Source organism: Periophthalmus magnuspinnatus, chromosome 4, assembly GCF_009829125.3.
Source record: "Periophthalmus magnuspinnatus isolate fPerMag1 chromosome 4, fPerMag1.2.pri, whole genome shotgun sequence".
Taxonomy (NCBI): domain Eukaryota; kingdom Metazoa; phylum Chordata; class Actinopteri; order Gobiiformes; family Gobiidae; genus Periophthalmus; species Periophthalmus magnuspinnatus.
In genome coordinates, this window is record NC_047129.1 from 33,443,911 (window position 1) to 33,468,208 (window position 24,298).

The 24,298-nt window shown below is 44.7% G+C and overlaps 1 protein-coding gene across 1 annotated transcript; it reads right to left on the reverse strand.

Moving 5' to 3' along the window:
• Positions 1 to 347: 347 nt before the first annotated feature.
• Positions 348 to 24,077, reverse strand: LOC117369935 (phosphatidylinositol 3-kinase regulatory subunit gamma-like). Its single transcript, XM_055221572.1, has 11 exons — positions 23,894 to 24,077; positions 11,915 to 12,019; positions 11,518 to 11,620; positions 10,511 to 10,609; positions 9,783 to 9,963; positions 8,427 to 8,546; positions 7,776 to 7,909; positions 6,459 to 6,635; positions 1,908 to 1,979; positions 813 to 974; positions 348 to 537 (listed from the first exon to the last, which is right to left on the reverse strand). The coding sequence occupies exons 1-11, from the start codon at positions 24,075 to 24,077 to the stop codon at positions 348 to 350; spliced, it is 1,527 nt and encodes a 508-aa protein (XP_055077547.1).
• Between the last annotated feature and the right edge of the window lie 221 nt (positions 24,078 to 24,298).

Below are 24,298 nucleotides of genomic sequence, written 5' to 3' on the forward strand. Positions count from 1 at the left end.
TGTTGTGTTTTTTTCTCATATTGTGCAGCTCGAGTTAAACTGTGACGTCTGCTCCTCGTCGTTTGGTTCATGTTTTGTGCTGGTGGACCTTGGCTGGAGCTTGGTGTCTGTCTGTGGGGCTGGGGTCCTAAAGCTGAGGGTCTCTGTGGGGTTGGACGTCTTTATCTGGGGTCTTCAATCGGGTCTTCTCCGGGGTCTTAGCTGGGCTGCGGGCTGAGGGCGGGGTCTTAGCTGGGCTGCGGGCTGAGGGCGGGGTCTTAGCTGGGCTGCGGGCTGAGGGCGGGGTCTTAGCTGGGCTGCGGGCTGAGGGCGGGGTCTTAGCTGGGCTGCGGGCTGAGGGCGGGGTCTTAGCTGGGCTGCGGGCTGAGGGCGGGCCAGGACAGGGTCACATTCAGCTGCTGGTTGTGCTGGATGAGTGAGGTGTGCCGGTAGTGCAGGACCAGCTCTCTGAGGGAGGGGTACATGTTGAAGGGCTCGGCGAAGCCAAAGCCGCCGGACGTCCTGTAGATGACACAGTGCTTCACGGCGCCGTCCGCTCTGCAGCACAGGACAGAAACGTTAGCGCCCTCTGCGGGGGACACATTTACATCAACGCGTTTCCTTTTATTGTTTCGAAAATGATATATTTGCCACAAACGCTAAAAGGAAACAGACTAAGCACTGCAGGGAAAGTGTCTCGCCAAAGGACACGACGACGACAACAACGACGCTCTGACCAATGAGCCGCCGTCGTCCAGATCGAAACATTTGATTGAAAACACAAGTGTAGCGCGGCGGTTTGTTTCTCTCCGCAGACACGTAAACGCACTCACACTACGGAGCAGGCGTACGATCCCTTTTGGCTCTGGCTGTCCCGGATGAGGAAGGTGCCGTCGCGTTTCCCCCTCAGCAGCTCCTCGGCCTCCTTCCTCCTCATGGCGCCCACGTACCAGCTGCTCTCCTCCGGGTCCGGGTCGTCCGCCAGCGTGTACGGGCTGAGAGGAGGACAGAAATACAGAATCAAAACATAAACCTGCGACAAAACTGCTGAAAATCAGAGGTTTATACGGGGTTTTCCGCAGACTGACGGGTTTAGACTGGTTTGGCTCGGTGTGGGACGGTTTGGGAGGCGTTTCAATTTGCTCCAGGTCCTTGAGAACAATCCTGGTGCTACTTCTATATCATCTGACGTCACGCAAATTCAACTACTGCTTTGTCGTAGTTTCAATCATGAGGTAAATATCAGTAAATTCACTAAAAGACATTTGCTAAATTCGAGTTTCTGGCACTTAACGCCGGGTTTTAGACTCGGGATCTCCCTAAAGTAATCCAATCTCATCAAAAACTGTTCTGTTACTCGATCCTGAACGCGCCGCAGACACATGGAGACTATTTTTACGGGGGACACGGCAGCGGCCCGAGTTGCCTGGCGAATCCAGAATGAGATCATTTTTACACAGAGGGATCGGTCGGGTCTCCGGCGTCTCCCTCGGGCCTCAGCGACGCACGGGAAACAAAAAAAAACAAAACAAAATCAGACTTTCTGCAGAAATCCGCCATCTTTTTCAGTCCCTCGTGTTAATTTTGTCTTTTTTTTTTCCCGCCTCATAAGCAGCGCGTATTTGTTTGGACACAGACGTTGTTGTGCGTCCTGATTGGCTGTTGGACTGTAGACCATTGTGTCGTGCGTCCTGATTGGCTGTTGGACTGTAGACCGTAAACGTTGGATCTCAGTGTGACTCTGAAGTGCTGTACGTTTGCAATTTGTTTTCTCTCCGCGACAAAACCCACAATGTCGATGAAACGTTCTGCACCGACAAAGACGCCTACGCTCGTGCCTAAAAGGTCGAGGAAGACGCTATAACCATCGCAGAAAAAGTTGGACTTCTAGACGCGCTGAGGGAAGGTAGAAGTTAATTTATACTTACTCCTCTTCATCGTTCTGGAGGCCGAGCCACTCGTTGATCTGACTTTGCTTTGTGCCTTGTTGCATCAGCCATCTGTAACACACACACAACTGCTGTTAATGTGTGTACGTGTGTGTGTGTATGTGTGTGTGTGTTAATGCATCTATTCCTTAAAGTCTAAAAAACGGAGGCCCTCAGAGTTCACACGTTATAATCCTGCACGACCTCACACACACTGTACGACCTCACGACCTCACACACACACTGCACGACCTCACACACACACACTGCGTGACCTCACACACACACACTGCACGACCTCACACACACACACTGCACGACCTCACACACACTGCACGACCTCACACACACTGCGTGACCTCACACACACTGCGTGACCTCACACACACTGCGTGACCTCACACACACTGCACGACCTCACACACACTGCACGACCTCACACACACCGTATGACCTCACAAACACCGTATGACCTCACACACACCGTATGACCTCACACACACACGCTGCACGACCTCACACACACTGTATGACCTCACACACACTGTATGACCTCACACACACTCTCACACTTGGTTGAGTCGTGTGTTCAGCTGCTGGGGTCGTCCCGGGTCACGTCGTGGCGTGACCTGTGACGGTTTGTAAATGTATGCTAGTATGCTACACACGCCACACACGCTACACACGCCACACACACCACACACGCCACACACACTACACACACTACACACGCCGCACACACTACACACGCCGCACATGTTTACAGTTATGAGTGAAATATCGTCTATAAATAGAAGCCGCACACGCCGCTGGACATTCTGCCACATTAAGATTCACAACACAGAATATCTCTCACTCACTAATTTAATCTTCATTCCATTTCATTTCTGGGGGGATTTTGTCGTTTTGTGATGATGTGATTATTTATTTCCTACGTGTCAAAGGCCTGTACATGTTTGGTTTTTCATGTTTGAGCAAAATACAGAGTGTCCTGCTCCAGCGCAGATCGACTGGATCAGAAATAAACCAGAAATAAATCTGCATCTAACGTATTTTAAGAGTATAAGTCTGTAAGTCTGAAGTATAAGTACAAGTCGCTCTGAAGTATAAGTATAAGTGGCTCTGAAGTATAAGTATAAGTCGCTCTGAAGTATAAGTCGCTCTGAAGTATAAGTCTCTCTGAAGTATAAGTCGCTCTGAAGTATAAGTCTCTCTGAAGTATAAGTCTCTCTGAAGTATAAGTCTCTCTGAAGTATAAGTCGCTCTGAAGTATAAGTATAAGTCGCTCTGAAGTATAAGTCGCTCTGAAGTATAAGTATAAGTCCCTCTGAAGTATAAGTCGCTCTGAAGTATAAGTCCCTCTGAAGTATAAGTCGCTCTGAAGTATAAGTATAAGTGGCTCTGAAGTATAAGTATAAGTCCCTCTGAAGTATAAGTCGCTCTGAAGTATAAGTCGCTCTGAAGTATAAGTCTCTCTGAAGTATAAGTCTCTCTGAAGTATAAGTCTCTCTGAAGTATAAGTCGCTCTGAAGTATAAGTATAAGTCGCTCTGAAGTATAAGTCGCTCTGAAGTATAAGTATAAGTCCCTCTGAAGTATAAGTCGCTCTGAAGTATAAGTATAAGTCCCTCTGAAGTATAAGTCGCTCTGAAGTATAAGTCCCTCTGAAGTATAAGTCGCTCTGAAGTATAAGTATAAGTGGCTCTGAAGTATAAGTATAAGTCCCTCTGAAGTATAAGTCGCTCTGAAGTATAAGTCGCTCTGAAGTATAAGTATAAGTCGCTCTGAAGTATAAGTATAAGTCGCTCTGAAGTACAAGTCGCTCTGAAGTATAAGTCGCTCTGAAGTATAAGTCGCTCTGAAGTATAAGTCGCTCTGAAGTATAAGTCGCTCTGAAGTATAAGTCGCTCTGAAGTATAAGTATAAGTCGCTCTGAAGTATAAGTATAAGTCGCTCTGAAGTATAAGTCGCTCTGAAGTATAAGTCGCTCTGAAGTATAAGTATAAGTCGCTCTGAAGTATAAGTCGCTCTGAAGTATAAGTATAAGTCGCTCTGAAGTATAAGTCCCTCTGAAGTATAAGTCGCTCTGAAGTATAAGTCGCTCTGAAGTATAAGTCGCTCTGAAGTATAAGTATAAGTCGCTCTGAAGTATAAGTATAAGTCGCTCTGAAGTATAAGTATAAGTCGCTCTGAAGTATAAGTCGCTCTGAAGTACAAGTCGCTCTGAAGTATGAGTCGCTCTGAAGTACGAGTCGCTCTGAAGTATAAGTCGCTCTGAAGTATAAGTCGCTCTGAAGTATAAGTCGCTCTGAAGTATAAGTCGCTCTGAAGTATAAGTATAAGTCGCTCTGAAGTATAAGTATAAGTCGCTCTGAAGTATAAGTATAAGTCGCTCTGAAGTACAAGTCGCTCTGAAGTATAAGTCGCTCTGAAGTATAAGTCGCTCTGAAGTATAAGTCGCTCTGAAGTATAAGTCGCTCTGAAGTATAAGTATAAGTCGCTCTGAAGTATAAGTATAAGTCGCTCTGAAGTATAAGTATAAGTCGCTCTGAAGTATAAGTCGCTCTGAAGTATAAGTATAAGTCGCTCTGAAGTATAAGTCCCTCTGAAGTATAAGTCGCTCTGAAGTATAAGTCGCTCTGAAGTATAAGTCGCTCTGAAGTATAAGTATAAGTCGCTCTGAAGTATAAGTCGCTCTGAAGTATAAGTCGCTCTGAAGTATAAGTCGCTCTGAAGTATAAGTATAAGTCGCTCTGAAGTATAAGTATAAGTCGCTCTGAAGTACAAGTCGCTCTGAAGTATAAGTCGCTCTGAAGTATAAGTACAAGTCTCTCTGAAGTATAAGTCTCTCTGAAGTATAAGTCGCTCTGAAGTATAAGTCGCTCTGAAGTATAAGTCGCTCTGAAGTATAAGTCGCTCTGAAGTATAAGTCGCTCTGAAGTATAAGTATAAGTCGCTCTGAAGTACAAGTCGCTCTGAAGTATAAGTATAAGTCGCTCTGAAGTATAAGTCGCTCTGAAGTATAAGTATAAGTCGCTCTGAAGTATAAGTCGCTCTGAAGTATAAGTCTCTTTGAAGTATAAGTATAAGTCGCTCTGAAGTATAAGTCGCTCTGAAGTATAAGTATAAGTCGCTCTGAAGTATAAGTATAAGTCGCTCTGAAGTACAAGTCGCTCTGAAGTATAAGTATAAGTCGCTCTGAAGTATAAGTATAAGTCGCTCTGAAGTATAAGTCTCTCTGAAGTATAAGTCTCTTTGAAGTATAAGTATAAGTCGCTCTGAAGTATAAGTCTCTTTGAAGTATAAGTCGCTCTGAAGTATAAGTCTCTTTGAAGTATAAGTATAAGTCGCTCTGAAGTATAAGTCTCTTTGAAGTATAAGTCGCTCTGAAGTATAAGTCCCTCTGAAGTATAAGTCGCTCTGAAGTATAAGTCTCTTTGAAGTATAAGTATAAGTCGCTCTGAAGTATAAGTCTCTTTGAAGTATAAGTCGCTCTGAAGTATAAGTCTCTTTGAAGTATAAGTATAAGTCGCTCTGAAGTATAAGTCGCTCTGAAGTATAAGTCGCTCTGAAGTATAAGTCTCTTTGAAGTATAAGTCGCTCTGAAGTATAAGTCTCTTTGAAGTATAAGTATAAGTCTCTCTGAAGTATAAGTCTCTCTGAAGTATAAGTCTCTTTGAAGTATAAGTCGCTCTGAAGTATAAGTCTCTTTGAAGTATAAGTATAAGTCGCTCTGAAGTATAAGTCTCTTTGAAGTATAAGTCGCTCTGAAGTATAAGTCTCTTTGAAGTATAAGTATAAGTCGCTCTGAAGTATAAGTCCCTCTGAAGTATAAGTCCCTCTGAAGTATAAGTCGCTCTGAAGTATAAGTCTCTTTGAAGTATAAGTATAAGTCGCTCTGAAGTATAAGTCTCTTTGAAGTATGAGTATAAGTCGCTCTGAAGTATAAGTCGCTCTGAAGTATAAGTCTCTTTGAAGTATAAGTCGCTCTGAAGTATAAGTCTCTTTGAAGTATAAGTCGCTCTGAAGTATAAGTCGCTCTGAAGTATAAGTCGCTCTGAAGTATAAGTCGCTCTGAAGTATAAGTCGCTCTGAAGTATAAGTCGCTCTGAAGTATAAGTCGCTCTGAAGTATAAGTATAAGTCACTCTGAAGTATAAGTCTCTTTGAAGTATAAGTATAAGTCGCTCTGAAGTATAAGTCTCTTTGAAGTATAAGTATAAGTCACTCTGAAGTATAAGTCACTCTGAAGTATAAGTATAAGTCACTCTGAAGTATAAGTCTCTTTGAAGTATAAGTATAAGTCGCTCTGAAGTATAAGTCGCCCCCTGCACCAAACTATGAAAAAAAGTGTGACTTATAGTTGAGAAAATCCGATAATTAAAAAGATTAGTATTGTCCGATAATCAGGAGGTGCACGTTAGCATCTCTGAGAAGGATGAAAAGAGCTTCTAAACTCATGGTGGTGAATCATGAGGATGTTCTGATGCATAAGGTCAGTGAGGAGGAACTGTTCAGTAAAAACGAGGCAGAGCGTCTGTAAAGTTCCTCACAGCAGATACTGGTCCCTGATTTTCCTGAGCTGGACCAGGTCCGGTCTGAGGCTGTTCATTTTTTGGTCGACCTCTGAATTGGCCCGAGCCTTCGTCTGGAGCTCGTCCTCCAGTCGCTTCTTACTGCTGTGGATCTCCTCCACCTTCAGCTGGAGGCCCTCGGAGTCGCTCTGGACCCTGAGACACAAACACAAGTGCAGTCTGTGCCATATATCCTGAAAATATCTGTATCGTGAGGCAATGACCGATATCGCGAGAATGTAAACCTCTCTATTTTACAAAAGTGCGCTCTTTTGAAGAGTTTAAAAGGACATCGTGATGTAATGATTGATATCAAAAGAATGTAAACTTCTGTATTTTACAAAAGTTTGCTGTTTTTGGACATTTAAAAGGACATCGTGACGTAATGACCCATATCGCAAGACGTAAACCTCTATATTTTACTAAAGTGCGCTATTTTTGTGAGTTTAAAAGGACATCGTGAGGCAATGATCAATATCAAAAGAACGTAAACTTCTCTTTTACTAAAGCGCGCTGTTTTTAGACATTTAAAAGTACATCGTGACATAATGATTGATATCGCAAGAACGTAAACTTCTCTATTTTACAAAAGTTCGCTATTTTTGTAAGTTTAAAAGGACATCATGACGCAATGATCGATATCAAAAGAACGTAAACCTCTGTATTTTACAAAAGTTTGCTGTTTTTGGACATTTAAAAGTACATCGTGACGTAATAATCGATATCGCGAGAACGTAAACCTCTATATTTTACTAAAGCGTGCCGGTTTTGAACATTTACAAGGACATCGTGAGGCAATAATCGATATCAAAAGAACGTAAACCTCTCTATTTTACTAAAGTGCGCTCTTTTGAGGAGTTTAAAAGGACATTTTGACGTAATCGATATCGCAAGAATGTAAACTTCTGTATTTTACAAAAGTTCGCTGTTTTTGGACATTTAAAAGTACATCGTGACGTAATGATCGATATCGCGAGAACATAAACCTCTCTATTTCACAAAAGTTCGCTGTTTTTGGACGTTTAAAAGGCCAAAAGGCTGATTTTATTTGTGATTTCCTACATTAGACTTGGGTCGGTCTTGGTTTTGTTTCTTAAGTTTTTATTTTGACATTTTGTGTATTTTTTTTTGCTTTAATTAAGTCTGTGTCTGATACATAGTTAAAAAACGTTGTGGGAGTGAAGACGTTCGGCTGCTCATCCAAACGTCTTCACTCCCACAACGGAAAAACAGTTATGAAATATTCCCTTTGATTCCGTACTTCCTTGTAGACCGTGGTCCAGACGTGGCGCTCACCTCTCTGCGCTGCTCAGCGACAGAAACATGTCGATGTATTCTTTGCTGTAGCGCTCGTGGGTCTCGCACTCCTCCTCGAAGATCCGAATGATTTCACTGAACGCCTCGATGGCCGTCCTCTTACTCTGCAGCTCCTGGAACGTCCACACACAGATACCCTTAAGACGACCAGAGATGGAGATAGACTCATGTGTTTTATTTTCATGGCTGATGTTGATAAGATTCAAATTGTTGGGTAAAATTGTTTAGAATCCAGAGAAGCCGACGGACGATGAGTTTTGTCGATGTTTTTGGGCCGATGTGTAAAGTCGATTTTGGCCATTTTCCCCAAATTATTTCATTTTGATTTATTTCAATTACGCTGCTTTTGCATCATTCCAAAGAGAACCTTTTGTGTTTGTGTTTTTTTCTACTCAGTCTCGAGCCACGGCAACATCGTCCGACAGCCGCCCTGTGAGCGTCACTACTTCCTGTTCAGTCACATGTCTGTGGAGTTTTGGCCGAGTTTCGCTAAAATGTAGATATTTTTAGATAAAACAGTGAAAATAAGGCCGTGTCACCTGAGACGGCTGTTGTGTCTGTTACCTGAGAAGTCTGTGCTCACTCCTCGGTGTGTGCTCACTCCTGTGTGTTCACTCCTCGGTGTGTTACCTGAGACGTCTGGTTGAACTCCTTGAGCAGGTTGTCGTACTCTTTGCTCTTCTGTTGGTATCGATCCTGAAACATCCTGAGCTGTTCCCCAACTTCATTTATGTCGACCTCCATCAGAACCTGAAGAGCAAAACATGAACCACTCAGCTGAAACTCCTCAAACACCTCCTCCTCAGGTCAAACACCTCCTCAGCTCAAACTCCTCCTCAGGTCAAACTCTGCTCCTCCTTTGTCTCATTCAGGTCACGGTCACATTTTGAACGATAACATCAAAACTAATTGATGCCACTGACCCAATAACACCAGACCAGATTTAAACCAAACTCACAAAAACTATTATTAATGCACCGTATTATAAAAAAACATGAGCTGTTATAAAAAAACAGCAGAATGAAACACTTGAGTCGTTTAGTTTGCGTCTGTAATGAGTCATAGTTATGAATCCAAACTTTTATGGTTAAAATCTGATCAAATATAAAATATAACCAACGATGTCCCAGTAGTGCAAAGAAAAAGTCCACACGATAAATACTGACCCCAAAATATTGTTCCTTTTTTTTTTTTTTAAAGTATCCCATGTGTTTCAGCTCATATTTGTAGTAGTACGTCTAAACTGCAGGTACAAGATTCTTCTATAAAACTGAGTGGGTTTATTTTTGACCCCTCCTGACCCCGCGCCTTCACACCCCCGTGCCCTCTGACCCCTCGGCCTTCTGTCCAAATCCTCGGGCTTAAACTTGAGGCACACAAAAAAAAAAAATCAATGTAAAATCTGATCTTTTGTGAAATCTGAAGGTCCCTGTCGGATGAACACGAGAAGTTTGTGTCTGTGTCGTCCCCTCAGTCGTCCGGGTCTGATCCAGAGCAAAAGACGAAGTTTAAACCCCCTATTGTTCTCTTTGTTCCTGTTTGCTTTGGGTCTCAGGATCTCAGGATGATGCCTCAGACCTCCACTCCTCTGAAGGTAGAAAAGAGGTGGTAAAATGGTTTAAGAGGATTTCAAGAAGCTGTTTTTGTTAGATAAGACAATCGATCTACAACTCCAAAACAAAGAGAACAATAGTGGGTCGTTAAAGGTCGAATAGGGTCGTTTAAGGCTGAATCGCTGCGTACAGTTTCAGTGTCGTTAGCTCCTCCCTCTGGACAGATATGAGGCAGCGTCCAGCGGGAATCTGACCAGAACTGAAGAAGAACCGGCCAAACGTCTTCACTCCTGCAACGGTTTGTCCAGATTTAAACTTCGTCTTTTGCCGTGTGACCCGTTTGTGTTTTTACTGGGCTGATTTTTTTCCACTGTGCGTCAGGTTTAAGCACCGCCCCGCCCAGACGTCGTTTGAACGGCTCCGTCCGACCCACCTGCTGGTATCTGGACACGGGGTAGAGCAGCCGAGTGTCCAGTTTGGAGTTGTACTGGGCCAGGGACTTGTGGTGGTAGTAGTGGATCAGGTCCATGACGGAGGAGAAGCCCAGGGGCTCGGAGAAGCCGTATTTTCCCTCGCGCTGAAAGATCTTTATGAGCCTGTTGGTGCCGTCTTTTCTGCAAACGACAAAACACAAAGCTTCAGGTTTTGGCTTCGTGTTTTCGAGCTCGACTGAGTCACATTTAGGCTCTGAAGTGTATTTATGTTTATGTTTATTTATGTTTAAAGCTCACAGAGACTTAACAGATTAAAAAAACAAAACAAACTATTGTATTTACCAGAGCTTTTTTTATCACTGTTATGGTGCAGTGTCATTTTAAACGCGATTTTGATACGAAAGGAATTGACTCTAAACTGATTATGAAACCACGATGAAGAAACGTGCTCCTTTTTTAGTGATAAAATGTCATTTTCACACACAAAATAATAGAGTTTTCTTTATATTTTAACATGAGGTTTTATATTTGCTTTGATCAAACTCAAAATGACACTAAACCTGTTCAGGATCACATTTTTCCTTGTTAATGTGATTTTTTCCCAGTATCTTCTCAAACAAACATCCAGTTTCAGTATTAGTTTTAATGATTAGTTTTTGACTCCTGACTCAGTTTCTTCCTGAAGCACAAACAGATGATACGTGTGTGGACGTGTGTGTTTCTTTACCTCAGTGTGAGAGTATATTCCCCTTCAACTCCACTTGAAGCATCTCGAACGAGGAATGTGCCGTCAGGTGTGTTTCGCATTATTTCATTCACCTCCTCCCTGAACGAAAAGTGAAAATGACAGATTTTTATTTGTTAAAGCCCCATTACGCTGTTTTCTGATCTACGTCATAATGTTTCCTGCTCAAAAACATAACACAGTGGTGTTTGTTTCATTCTCACATGTTTAACACAAACCTGCAGATTTAGGCTGAGCTCTTCTCTCAGACTGAAAACACTCTGTTCCACCTTGTGATGTCATCATGTGGTGATAGTGAGTGTTTTCAGTTTTGGAGAAGTGTGACTCAAACATGTGTGAATGAAACAAACACAACTCCAGGTGGTCACAGCGTCAGAACATGACAAAGTTCAGAGCATTTTACATTTACATTTTTCCGTCTTTGTCCCTCTGATCCAGAGTAAAAATATAAAATCTGTCACTGGACAAAAAGTGAAGTGAGTGAAGACGTTTGTCTGATCGTCCAAGACACGTCTCCAGTTCTGTTCAGATCATTGTTTTAAGTGTGCACTGTGCCCCAGTCACACTAAGTGTGCACTGTGCCCGAGTCACTCTGAGTGTGATCATTCCTCTAATGAGTCACACTTGTCAGCCTGAGGTTTAACTCGTCGTTTATCTATAACTCCATCCTCAGACCCAAATCAAAACAAAGAAAACAATAGGGCTAGCTAGCATGCTAAGAGCCAGGATGCTAATAGGTGTGAAATCACTCATTAGGGGCTTGAATGATTATAGTCTGGCTCAGGCACAGTTCACACTTTAGCCTCATTTCCACTGGCCGTCTGGGGGGACGCCTCAGGGAGGGGCGCCCCGAGGTGGGAGCATTTCTGAAAAAGGATGAGGAGCCAAACGCCGTCAGTCCTACAGTTGTTTGGCCCAGTTGGCAGATTTTATATTTGTTTTACTCTAATATAGGACCTTTAAAACACAGTGGTCACAGACTGACGTACCTGGAGACGTGGCCCCAGTACCAGTCGGCCTCTGACAGCTCAGACTCACACGTGCACACGTTACACGCCGCCAGCGCCGTGGGGGTTTCACTGAGGGGGAAATCTAAACCCACACATTTTAAAAAGTCACACAAAAAACAAACTGTCACACAGAGTCACAATACAAACATGTCAAACTCAATTTTGATACTAAGGAAAAGATTCAACACTCCCATCAATACTGATTCTGATACTATGATGATAAAAACAAAAGACCCTCATTTTCAACATTAAAGTAGTATTTTTATTCTCATGTGGAGTTATATCTACATCAGTGCAGTTCACAGTGGTCCATGGGCGTACAGTCTGTGTGTCTGATGTTTGTTCTGATCAAAATCCACCTGCTCTGAGCTCTTACCTCCGTCTTTGTCTTCTGAGGACGTCCTGACACCGTTTAGATGAACTGAGGAGAGGTCGGACGGAGCTCCACAGTCACTTTGGTCCATGGCTCGCTCCGATAAGTCTGCAACAACGACATAAACGTGAGTCTGGACCCCTCTGCTCTGCTCTCCTCTGCTCTGCTCTGTGGACGCTCTGCTCTGCGGACGCTCTGCGGACGCTCTGTGGACGCTCTGCTGTGTGGACGCTCTGCTGTGTGGACGCTCTGTGGACGCTCTGCTGTGTGGACGCTCTGCTGTGTGGACGCTCTGTGGACGCTCTGCTGTGTGGACGCTCTGCTGTGTGGACGCTCTGCTCTGTGGACGCTCTGTGGACGCTCTGTGGACGCTCTGTGGACGCTCTGCTGTGTGGACGCTCTGCTGTGTGGACGCTCTGCTCTGTGGACGCTCTGCTGTGTGGACGCTCTGCTGTGTGGACGCTCTGCTCTGTGGACGCTCTGCTCTGTGGACGCTCTGCTCTGTGGACGCTCTGCTCTGTGGACGCTCTGTGGACGCTCTGCTGTGTGGACGCTCTGCAGAGACACGTCTTTGTGCAGCATGTGTCCGTGTCCAGACCAGCCCGCTGACAGGTGGCACAGTCTGGGTGCCTAAAATACCAGGAAGGGTTCAGCTCTACACCCGTGAGCCGCCCCGACCTCGCCCCGACCAACACAAAACAACAGCTGTGTGAGGAGCCGTGTGAGGAGCTGTGTGAGGAGCCGTGTGAGGAGCCGTGTGAGGAGCTGCTGTGTGAGGAGCTGCTGTGTGAGGAGCTGCTGTGTGAGGAGCTGCTGTGTGAGGAGCCGTGTGAGGAGCCGTGTGAGGAGCTGCTGTGTGAGGAGCCGTGTGAGGAGCCGTGTGAGGAGGTGTGTGAGGAGCTGCTGTGTGAGGAGCTGTGTGAGGAGCCGCTGTGTGAGGAGCCGTGTGAGGAGCCGTGGGACCTGCTCTCTATTATCGCGGCTTTAGTCAAACGGTGACAAACCTGCCAGGCTAACGACATGTCACTGCAGGTCAATCATTCTCTGGGGGTGTGATGCTAACAGGAGGCACTGCTCTGTCTGAAACTCTGTTAGACTTTAATCTGAGCTTTGTTTTAACACAATCTGACCATAAAGAACTGACTAATTACAAATGTGAGCTTATCTGTGCTGTCAAACAAGTCTCTCTCAAGTAACATCACAGTCACATGTTAGCTAGCATTAGCATTAGCATTAGCATTAGCCAACAGTTTTTCACCTTTCTGTGTAAAATCAAACTCTTAAACAGCTCGGACTGACCACAGCCTCTTTAAATCACTGTTGTATTTTTTTCTGGAGTTTTCTGATGATCTAAAAACATTGTGTCACCATGGCAACTGCTGAACATTCCAACATAATACATATAGTATATATAGTATTCATAGTATCTAGAAGTACATGCAGTACAGACCCACCGTGACGTCACCACTGAGCCTCAGTATTCAGTCAAGTCAAAGAATTCAACCATATTATTAAAACAAAATACAATAATACAGAACCTAATTAAACAAGATAAATATGAATTCACCGTTAGTCACACGTGTACGTTTATCTGGCCAGAAATAGAATTTAAAAAGTATATAAAAATAATTAATTATTTCTTTTTATATTTTTTATATATAATCCCTACGTCAAGGCATGATTTTGTGTATTTATTATTATTATCATTATTATTATTATTATTATTATTATTATTATTATTATTATTATTATATGTGTATTATCATTATCATTATTATTATCATCATCCTTATTATCATTATTATTATTTATTTTTATTTTATTTTTTATTTATTGGTTTTTTATGCTTTTCTGTATGTGCCCATCTAAAGGGGATCTTGGGGGAAACATGTGGAGGTTTGGGGATTAAAAATGTCGTTAAAATGTCACTTGTTTAACTGCAGATGAGATCAACACGGATAAAAAATGTGATCACAAAAAACGTCCAAACCCTGTTAAATGTTCCTCTTGTTAACAGACGTGTTCCTCGTCACACGTGTTGAATGTTCCTCTTGTTGACAGACGTGTTCCTGTGTCACACGTGTTGAATGTTCCTCTTGTTAACAGACGTGTTCCTCGTCACACGTGTCGAACGTTCCTCTTGTTAACAGACGTGTTCCTCGTCACACGTGTTGAATGTTCCTCTTGTTAACAGACGTGTTCCTCGTCACACGTGTCGAACGTTCCTCTTGTTGACAGACGTGTTCTTCGTCACACGTGTTGAATGTTCCTCTTGTTAACAGACGTGTTCCTCGTCACACGTGTTGAATGTTCCTCTTGTTAACAGACGTGTTCCTCGTCACACGTGTCGAACGTTCCTCTTGTTGACAGACGTGTTCTTCGTCACACGTGTTGAATGTTCCTCTTGTTGACAGACGTGTTCCTCGTCACACGTGTTGAATGTTCCTCTCGTTAACAGACGTGTTCCTCCGTCACACGTGTTGAATGTTCCTCTTGTTAACAGACGTGTTCCTCGTCACACGTGTCGAACGTTCCTCTTGTTGACAGACGTGTTCTTCGTCACACGTGTTGAATGTTCCTCTTGTTGACAGACGTGTTCCTCGTCACACGTGTTGAATGTTCCTCTCGTTAACAGACGTGTTCCTCCGTCACACGTGTTGAATGTTCCTCTTGGTGACAGACGTGTTCCTCGTCACAAGTGTTGAATGTTCCTTTTGTTGACAGACGTGTTCCTCGTCACACGTGTTGAATGTTCCTCTTGTTAACAGACGTGTTCCTCGTCACACGTGTTGAATGTTCCTCTTGTTAACAGACGTGTTCCTCGTCACACGTGTTGAATGTTCCTCTTGTTAACAGACGTGTTCCTCGTCACAAGTGTTGAATGTTCCTCTTGTTGACAGACGTGTTCCTCGTCACACCTGTTGAATGTTCCTCTTGTTGACAGACGTGTTCCTCGTCACACGTGTTGAATGTTCCTCTTGTTGACAGACGTGTTCCTCTGACACGTGTTGAATGTTCCTCTTGTTGACAGACGTGTTCCTCGTCACACGTGTCGAATGTTCCACTTGTTGACTGACGTGTTCCTCGTCACACGTGTCGAATGTTCCACTTGTTGACTGACGTGTTCCTCGTCACACGTGTCGAATGTTCCTCTTGTTGACTGACGTGTTCCTCGTCACACGTGTTGAATGTTCCTCTTGTTAACAGACGTGTTCCTCTGTGACGTGTTGCATGTTCCTCTTGTTGACAGACGTGTTCCTCGTCACACGTGTTGAATGTTCCTCTTGTTAACAGACGTGTTCCTCCGTCACACGTGTCGAATGTTCCTCTTCTTGACAGACGTGTTCCTTGTCACACGTGTTGAATGTTCCTCTTCTTGACAGACGTGTTCCTTGTCACACGTGTTGAATGTTCCTCTTGTTGACAGACGTGTTCCTCGTCACGTGTTGAATGTTCCTCTTGTTGACAGACGTGTTCCTCGTCACACGTGTCGAATGTTCCTCTTGTTGACTGACGTGTTCCTCGTCACACGTGTCGAATGTTCCTCTTGTTGACTGACGTGTTCCTCGTCACACGTGTCGAATGTTCCTCTTGTTGACTGACGTGTTCCTCGTCACACGTGTCGAATGTTCCTCTTGTTGACAGACGTGTTCCTCGTCACACGTGTCGAATGTTCCTCTTGTTGACAGACGTGTTCCTCGTCACACGTGTCGAATGTTCCTCTTGTTAACAGACGTGTTCCTCCATCACGTGTGTTGAATGTTCCTCTTGTTAACAGACGTGTTCCTCCGTCACGTGTTGAATGTTCCTCTTGTTAACAGACGTGTTCCTCGTCACACGTGTTGAATGTTCCTCTTGTTAACAGACGTGTTCCTCCATCACGTGTGTTGAATGTTCCTCTTGTTAACAGACGTGTTCCTCCGTCACGTGTTGAATGTTCCTCTTGTTGACAGACGTGTTCCTCGTCACACGTGTTGAACGCCTCCTGGGGCTGAGCTGTTTGCACTTGTTGTATATGATCCTGAGTCTGTTGTAATGGCCTGATCCCAGATGCACTAAATTTCAGCTGTGGACAGAGCTGCATGTGGCTGGAATGGAAGTAATGCAGCGAAACACGAGACGGGGCCAGAGACGAGGAACTGCCCCTGATGAAACTGCCCCTGATGAAACTGCCCCTGAAACTGTGTCTGAAACTGTGTCCAAACCTGCCCCAGATTTACAAAAAAGACTGAAAAGTGGAGTCAGAAAAGTGCTACAGGGTTAAAACTGGAAACGTCACACTGTGGGGTCAGAATATAAAATCACACTGTGGGGTCAGAATATAAAATCACACTGTGGGTCAGAATATAAGATCAAACTGTGGGTCAGAATATAAGATCACACTGTGGGTCAGAATATAAGATCACACTGTGTCAGAATATAAAATCACACTGTGGGTCAGAATATAAGATCACACTGTGGGTCAGAATATAAGATCACACTGTGGGTCAGAATATAAGATCACACTGTGGGTCAGAATATAAGATCACACTGTGGGTCAGAATATAAGATCACACTGTGGGTCAGAATATAAGATCACACTGTGGGTCAGAATATAAGATCACACTGTGGGTCAGAATATAAGATCACACTGTGGGTCAGAATATAAGATCACACTGTGGGTCAGAATATAAGATCACACTGTCAGAATATAAGATCACACTGTGTCAGAATATAAGATCACACTGTGTCAGAATATAAGATCACACTGTGTCAGAATATAAGATCACACTGTGTGTCAGAATATAAGATCACACTGTGGGTCAGAATATAAGATCACACTGTGGGTCAGAATATAAGATCACACTGTGGGTCAGAATATAAGATCACACTGTGTCAGAATATTAGATCACACTGTGGGTCAGAATATAAGATCACACTGGGTCAGAATATAAGATCACACTGTGGGTCAGAATATAAGATCACACTGTGGGTCAGAATATAAGATCACACTGTGTCAGAATATTAGATCACACTGTGGGTCAGAATATAAGATCACACTGTGGGTCAGAATATAAGACCACACTGTGGGTCAGAATATAAGATCACACTGTGGGTCAGAATATAAGATCACATTGTGGGTCAGAATATAAGATCACACTGTGGGTCAGAATATAAGATCACACTGTGGGTCAGAATATAAGATCACACTGTGGGTCAGAATATAAGATCACACTGTGGGTCAGAATATAAGATCACACTGTGGGTCAGAATATAAGATCACACTGGGTCAGAATATAAGATCACACTGTGGGTCAGAATATAAGATACACTGTGGGTCGGAATATAAGATCACACTGTGGGTCAGAATATAAGATCACACTGTGGGTCAGAATATAAGACCACACTGTGGGTCAGAATATAAGATCACACTGTGGGTCAGAATATAAGACCACACTGTGGGTCGGAATATAAGATACACTGTGGGTCAGAATATAAGACCACACTGTGGGTCAGAATATAAGACCACACTGTGGGTCGGAATATAAGATACACTGTGGGTCAGAATATAAGACTACACTGTGGGTCAGAATATAAGATCACACTGTGGGTCAGAATATAAGACCACACTGTGGGTCAGAATATAAGATCACACTGTGGGTCAGAATATAAGACCACACTGTGGGTCAGAATATAAGATCACACTGGGTCAGAATATAAAATCACACTGTGGGTCAGAATATAAGATCCACTGTGGGTCAGAATATAAAATCACACTGTGTCAGAATATAAGATCACACTGTGGGTCAGAATATAAGATCACACTGTGGGTCAGAATATAAGATCACACTGTGGGTCAGAATATAAAACCACACTGTGGGTCAGAATATAAGATCACACTGTGGGTCAGAATATAAGATCACACTGTGGGTCAGAATATAAGATCACACTGTGGGTCAGAATATAAGACCACACTGTGTCAGAATATAAGATCACACTGTGGGTCAGAATATAAGATCACATTGTGTGTCAGAATATAAGATCACACTGTGGGTCAGAATATAAGATCACACTGTGGGTCAGAATATAAGATCACACTGTGGGTCAGAATATAAGATCACACTATAGGTCAGAATATAAGATCACATTGTGTGTCAGAATATAAGATCACACTGTGGGTCAGAATATAAGATCACACTGTGGGTCAGAATATAAGATCACACTGTGGGTCAGAATATAAGACCACACTGTGGGTCAGAATATAAGATCACACTGGGTCAGAATATAAGATCACACTGTGTCAGAATATAAGATCACACTGTGGGTCAGAATATAAGATCACACTGTGGGTCGGAATATAAGATACACTGTGGGTCAGAATATAAGACCACACTGTGGGTCAGAATATAAGACCACACTGTGGGTCAGAATATAAGACCACACTGTGGGTCAGAATATAAGACCACACTGTGGGTCAGAATATAAGACCACACTGTGGGTCAGAATATAAGTTCACACTGTGGGTCAGAATATAAGATCCACTGTGGGTCAGAATATAAAATCACACTGTCAGAATATAAGATCACACTGTGGGTCAGAATATAAGATCACACTGTGGGCCAGAATATAAGATCACACTGTGGGTCAGAATATAAGATCACACTGGGTCAGAATATAAGACCACACTGTGGGTCAGAATATAAGATCACACTGTGGGCCAGAATATAAGATCACACTGTGGGTCAGAATATAAGATCACACTGGGTCAGAATATAAGATCACACTGTGGGTCAGAATATAAGATCACACTGTGGGCCAGAATATAAGACCACACTGTGTCAGAATATAAGATCACACTGTGGGTCAGAATATAAGATCACACTGTGGGTCAGAATATAAGATCACACTGTGGGTCAGAATATAAGATCACACTGTGGGTCAGAATATAAGATCACACTGTGGGTCAGAATATAATACCACACTGTGGGTCAGAATATAATACCACACTGTGTCAGAATATAAGATCCACTGTGGGTCAGAATATAAGATCCACTGTGGGTCAGAATATAAGATCACACTGTGTCAGAATATAAGATCACACTGTGGGTCAGAATATAAGATCACACTGTGGGTCAGAATATAATACCACACTGTGGGTCAGAATATAATACCACACTGTGGGTCAGAATATAAGATCACACTGTGTCAGAATATAAGATCACACTGTGGGTCAGAATATAAGATCACACTGTGGGTCAGAATATAATACCACACTGTGGGTCAGAATATAATACCACACTGTCAGAATATAAGATCCACTGTGGGTCAGAATATAAGATCCACTGTGGGTCAGAATATAAGATCACACTGTGTCAGAATATAAGATCACACTGTGGGTCAGAATATAAGACCACACTGTGGGTCAGAATATAAGATCACACTGTGGGTCAGAATATAAGATCACACTGTGTCAGAATATAAGATCACACTGTGGGTCAGAATATAAGATCACACTGTGGGTCAGAATATAAGACCACACTGTGGGTCAGAATATAAGACCACACTGTGGGTCAGAATATAAGATCACACTGTGGGTCAGAATATAAGATCACACTGTGTCAGAATATAAGATCCACTGTGGGTCAGAATATAAAATCACACTGTCAGAATATAAGATCACACTGTGGGTCAGAATATAAGATCACACTGTGGGCCAGAATATAAGATCACACTGTGGGTCAGAATATAAGATCACACTGGGTCAGAATATAAGACCACACTGTGGGTCAGAATATAAGATCACACTGTGGGCCAGAATATAAGATCACACTGTGGGTCAGAATATAAGATCACACTGGGTCAGAATATAAGATCACACTGTGGGTCAGAATATAAGATCACACTGTGGGCCAGAATATAAGACCACACTGTGTCAGAATATAAGATCACACTGTGGGTCAGAATATAAGATCACACTGTGGGTCAGAATATAAGATCACACTGTGGGTCAGAATATAAGATCACACTGTGGGTCAGAATATAAGATCACACTGTGGGTCAGAATATAATACCACACTGTGGGTCAGAATATAATACCACACTGTGTCAGAATATAAGATCCACTGTGGGTCAGAATATAAGATCCACTGTGGGTCAGAATATAAGATCACACTGTGTCAGAATATAAGATCACACTGTGGGTCAGAATATAAGATCACACTGTGGGTCAGAATATAATACCACACTGTGGGTCAGAATATAAGATCACACTGTGTCAGAATATAAGATCACACTGTGGGTCAGAATATAAGATCACACTGTGGGTCAGAATATAATACCACACTTTGGGTCAGAATATAAGATCACACTGTGTCAGAATATAAGATCACACTGTGGGTCAGAATATAAGATCACACTGTGGGTCAGAATATAATACCACACTGTGGGTCAGAATATAATACCACACTGTCAGAATATAAGATCCACTGTGGGTCAGAATATAAGATCCACTGTGGGTCAGAATATAAGATCACACTGTGTCAGAATATAAGATCACACTGTGGGTCAGAATATAAGACCACACTGTGGGTCAGAATATAAGATCACACTGTGGGTCAGAATATAAGATCACACTGTGTCAGAATATAAGATCACACTGTGGGTCAGAATATAAGATCACACTGTGGGTCAGAATATAAGACCACACTGTGGGTCAGAATATAAGACCACACTGTGGGTCAGAATATAAGATCACACTGTGGGTCAGAATATAAGACCACACTGTGGGTCAGAATATAAGATCACACTGTGTCAGAATATAAGATCACACTGTGGGTCAGAATATAAGATCACACTGTGGGTCAGAATATAAGATCACACTGTGGGTCAGAATATAAGACCACACTGTGGGTCAGAATATAAGACCACACTGTGAACTGAGCAGATGCCCGAGCCACCTCAACTGGTTCCTCTCAACGTGTAGGAGCAGCGGCTCTACTCCGAGCTCCTCCCGTGTGACCGAGCTCCTCACCCTATCCCTAAGGGTGCGCCCGGCCACTCTGCGGAGGAAGCCCATTTCAGCCGCTTGTATCCGCGATCTTGTCCTTTCGGTCATTACCCAAAGCTCATGACCATAGGTGAGGGTAGGAGCGTAGATTGACCGGTAAATCGATTTACCACAACGGACCGATACAGCGACCGCATCACTGCAGACGCTGCACCGATCCGCCTGTCAATCTCCCGCTCCATCCTTTCCTCACTCGTGAACAAGACCCCGAGATACTTGAACTCCTCCACTTGGGGCAGAGACTCTCCACCCGGAGAGAGCAAACCACCTTTTTCCGGTCGAGAACCATGGCCTCGGATTTGGAGGAGCTGATTCTCATCCCAGCCGCTTCGCACTCGGCTGCAAACCGCCCCAGTGCTGCAGGTCCTGGCTCGAAGAAGCATCAGGACAACATAATCTGCAAACAGCAGAGATGAAATCCTGTGGTTCCCAAACCAGGCCCCCTCCGGCCCCCTCCATAAATATAATGAACAGAACCGGTGACAAAGGGCAGCCCTGGCGGAGTCCAACATGCACCGGGAACAGGTCTGACTTACTGCCGGCAATGCGAACACAGCTCCTGCTCCGATCATACAGGGACCGGACAGCCCTTAGCAAAGAGCCCCGGACCCCATACTCCCAGAGCACCCCCCAAAGGACACCACGAGGGACACGGTCGAATGCCTTCTCCAGATCCACAAAACACATGTGGACTGGTTGGGCAAACTCCCATGAGCCCTCGAGGACCCGATGGAGAGTATAGAGCTGGTCCAGTGTTCCACGACCAGGACAAAAACCACACTGCTCCTCCTGAATCCGAGGTTCGACTATCGGTCGGATTCTCCTCTCCAGCACCCTGGAATAGACCTTACCGGGAAGGCTGAGGAGTGTGATTCCCCTGTAATTGGAACACACCCTCCGGTCCCCCTTCTTATACAGAGGGACCACCACCCCGGTCTGCCATTCCACAGGTACTGTCCCCGACCGCCACGCGATGTTACAGAGACGTGTCAACCAAGACAGTCCCACAACATCCAGAGACTTGAGGTACTCAGGACAGATCTCGTCCACCCCCGGAGCCTTGCCACCGAGGAGCTTGCCAACCACCTCAGTGACTTCAGCCAGGGTGATGGACGAGTCCGCCTCCGGGTCCCCAGTCTCTGCTTCTTCCTCTGAAGACGTGACAGTGGGATTGAGGAGATCCTCAAAGTATTCCTTCCACCGCCCGACAACATCCCCAGTCGAGGTCAGCAGCTCTCCACCCGCACTGTAAACAGTGTTGGTGAAGCACTGCTTCCCTCTCCTGAGGCGTCGGACGGTTTGCCAGAATCTCTTTGAGGCCGTCCGATAGTCCTCCTCCATGGCCTCCCGAACTCCTCCCAACCCCGAGTTTTTGCCTCTGCAACTGCATGAGCCGCGGCACGCTTGGCCCGCCTGTACTCATCAGCTGCCTCAGGAGTCCCACGAGCCAACAAGGCTCGATAAGACTCCTTCTTCAGCCTGACGGCATCCCTTACTTCCGGTGTCCACCACCGGGTTCGGGGATTGCCGCCGCGACAAGCACTGCAGACCTTACGACCACAACTACAAGCAGTCGCATCGACAATAGAGGTGGAGAACATGGCCCACTCGGAGTCCATGTCTCCAACCTCCCCCGGGATCAGGGAGAAGCTCTCCCGGAGGTGTGAGTTGAAGACCCCTCTGACAGAGGGCTCCGCCAGACGTTCCCAGCAGACCCTCACAATGCGCTTGGGTCTGCCCGGTCTGTCCGGCTTCCTCCTCCGCCAGCGGATCCAACTCACCACCAGGTGGTGATCAGTTGACAGCTCAGCCCCTCTCTTCACCCGAGTGTCCAAGACACGCGGTCGGAGGTCAGATGACACGACAACAAAGTCGATCATCGACCTCCGACCTAGAGTGTCCTGGTGCCATGTGCACCGATGGACACCCTTGTGCTCGAACATGGTGTTTGTTATGGACAAGCTGTGACTAGCACAGAAGTCCAATAACAAAACACCACTCGGGTTCAGATCGGGGAGGCCGTTCCTCCCAATCACGCCCCTCCAAGTGTCACTGTCGTTACCCACATGGGCGTTGAAGTCACCCAGGAGAACAACGGAGTCCCCGGTTGGTGCACTGTCTAGTACCCCTCCCAGGGACTCCAAGAAGGCCGGGTACTCTGCACTGCTGTTTGGCCCGTAGGCCGACACAACAGTGAGAGACCTGTCCCCGACCCGAAGGCGCAGGGACGCGACCCTCTCGTTCACCGGAGTGAACCCCAACACGCAGCGGCTGAGCTGTGGGACAATGAGCCCACACCAGCTCGCCGCCGCTCCCCGCGGGCAACGCCGGAGAAATGGAGAGTCCAACCCCTCTCGAGAATTATTATTATTATGTTTTTATTTTTATTATTTATTTTTTATTTATACATTATTTTATTTATAAAGTTCAGCATCTTCTGTCTTAAAAAACTGATTTAATCTAATTAAATTTACGTCCCAACATGTCACGTTTCATTGGGCGGGACTGACAAGCAGATGAACCAATCAGAGACGAGCAGTGATCCACGTTCAAACACTTTTACCGATGGTGAGAGTTTGAGACTCTGCTGTGACGCTGCGTAAGTGACGACATTATATCGAACATATTTCACACTTTTATCACTGTTTATGTCCACAGATTTAGACGCACAGATGAACTTTATGACTTTGTTCACATATTAATCCTGGTTGTTTATACTCCACAAATATAAATGTATAGTATATGTTTGTATGTATAAATGCAAATAAAGAATAGTCTAAAGTGCATTTTCATATTTGCGTATCTTAGTATAAACCTGAAAACTAATCTATTTCTCCAAAAGCTCAGAGCATAAACGAGGAGCTTCACACTTCCGTCCGACTGTGGTGTTTTTGTTTCTTAAACGGCGTAAGTTTCACGTTGAAGTGGCGTCTTACCCGTCTCTGCTGGTGAACTCTCAGGCCTCGTGTCGTCCTGGAGCTGCGATCGCTTCAGCCGCGCGGAGGACGTCCCGACGGGCTTCGCCGGATCGTCCACGCCGCGCTCGTCGGCCGTGCCCTGGTTCCTGAGATGGAGCGACGCTAGCTTTGACGTGAGGTTATCAGACTGGGATTCGGCCATTTTTTTAAAGAAGCGGAGAGTCTTGGTCCCAGATGAGTGGAGGTGGAGAAGCGACAGAAGGCTGAACGCTGCGGTTTTTAAGAAGTCACATAGTATCAACTTTTGGCGAGGCTCATGTTTGAGGCGGAGCGGTCCGAGTCAGGGCTGCCCTGTGTTGTGGAGGTAGAGCATGTTCCTCGCTGTGGTCACGGACGATCGGAGCGTTAAGAAAAAGCAGCGCA

Excerpts from the sequence above, each read along its gene's own strand:
- LOC117369935 (XM_055221572.1), bottom strand. The coding sequence starts at position 24,077 with ATGGCCGAATCCCAGTCTGATAACCTCACGTCAAAGCTAGCGTCGCTC. Across the intron at positions 8,547-9,782 it reads CCGTGTCCAGATACCAGCAG|GTTCTGATGGAGGTCGACAT; the intron begins GTGGGTCGGACG and ends TTTGCTCTTCAG. Across the intron at positions 6,636-7,775 it reads TCGCTGAGCAGCGCAGAGAG|GGTCCAGAGCGACTCCGAGG; the intron begins GTGAGCGCCACG and ends TTTGTGTCTCAG.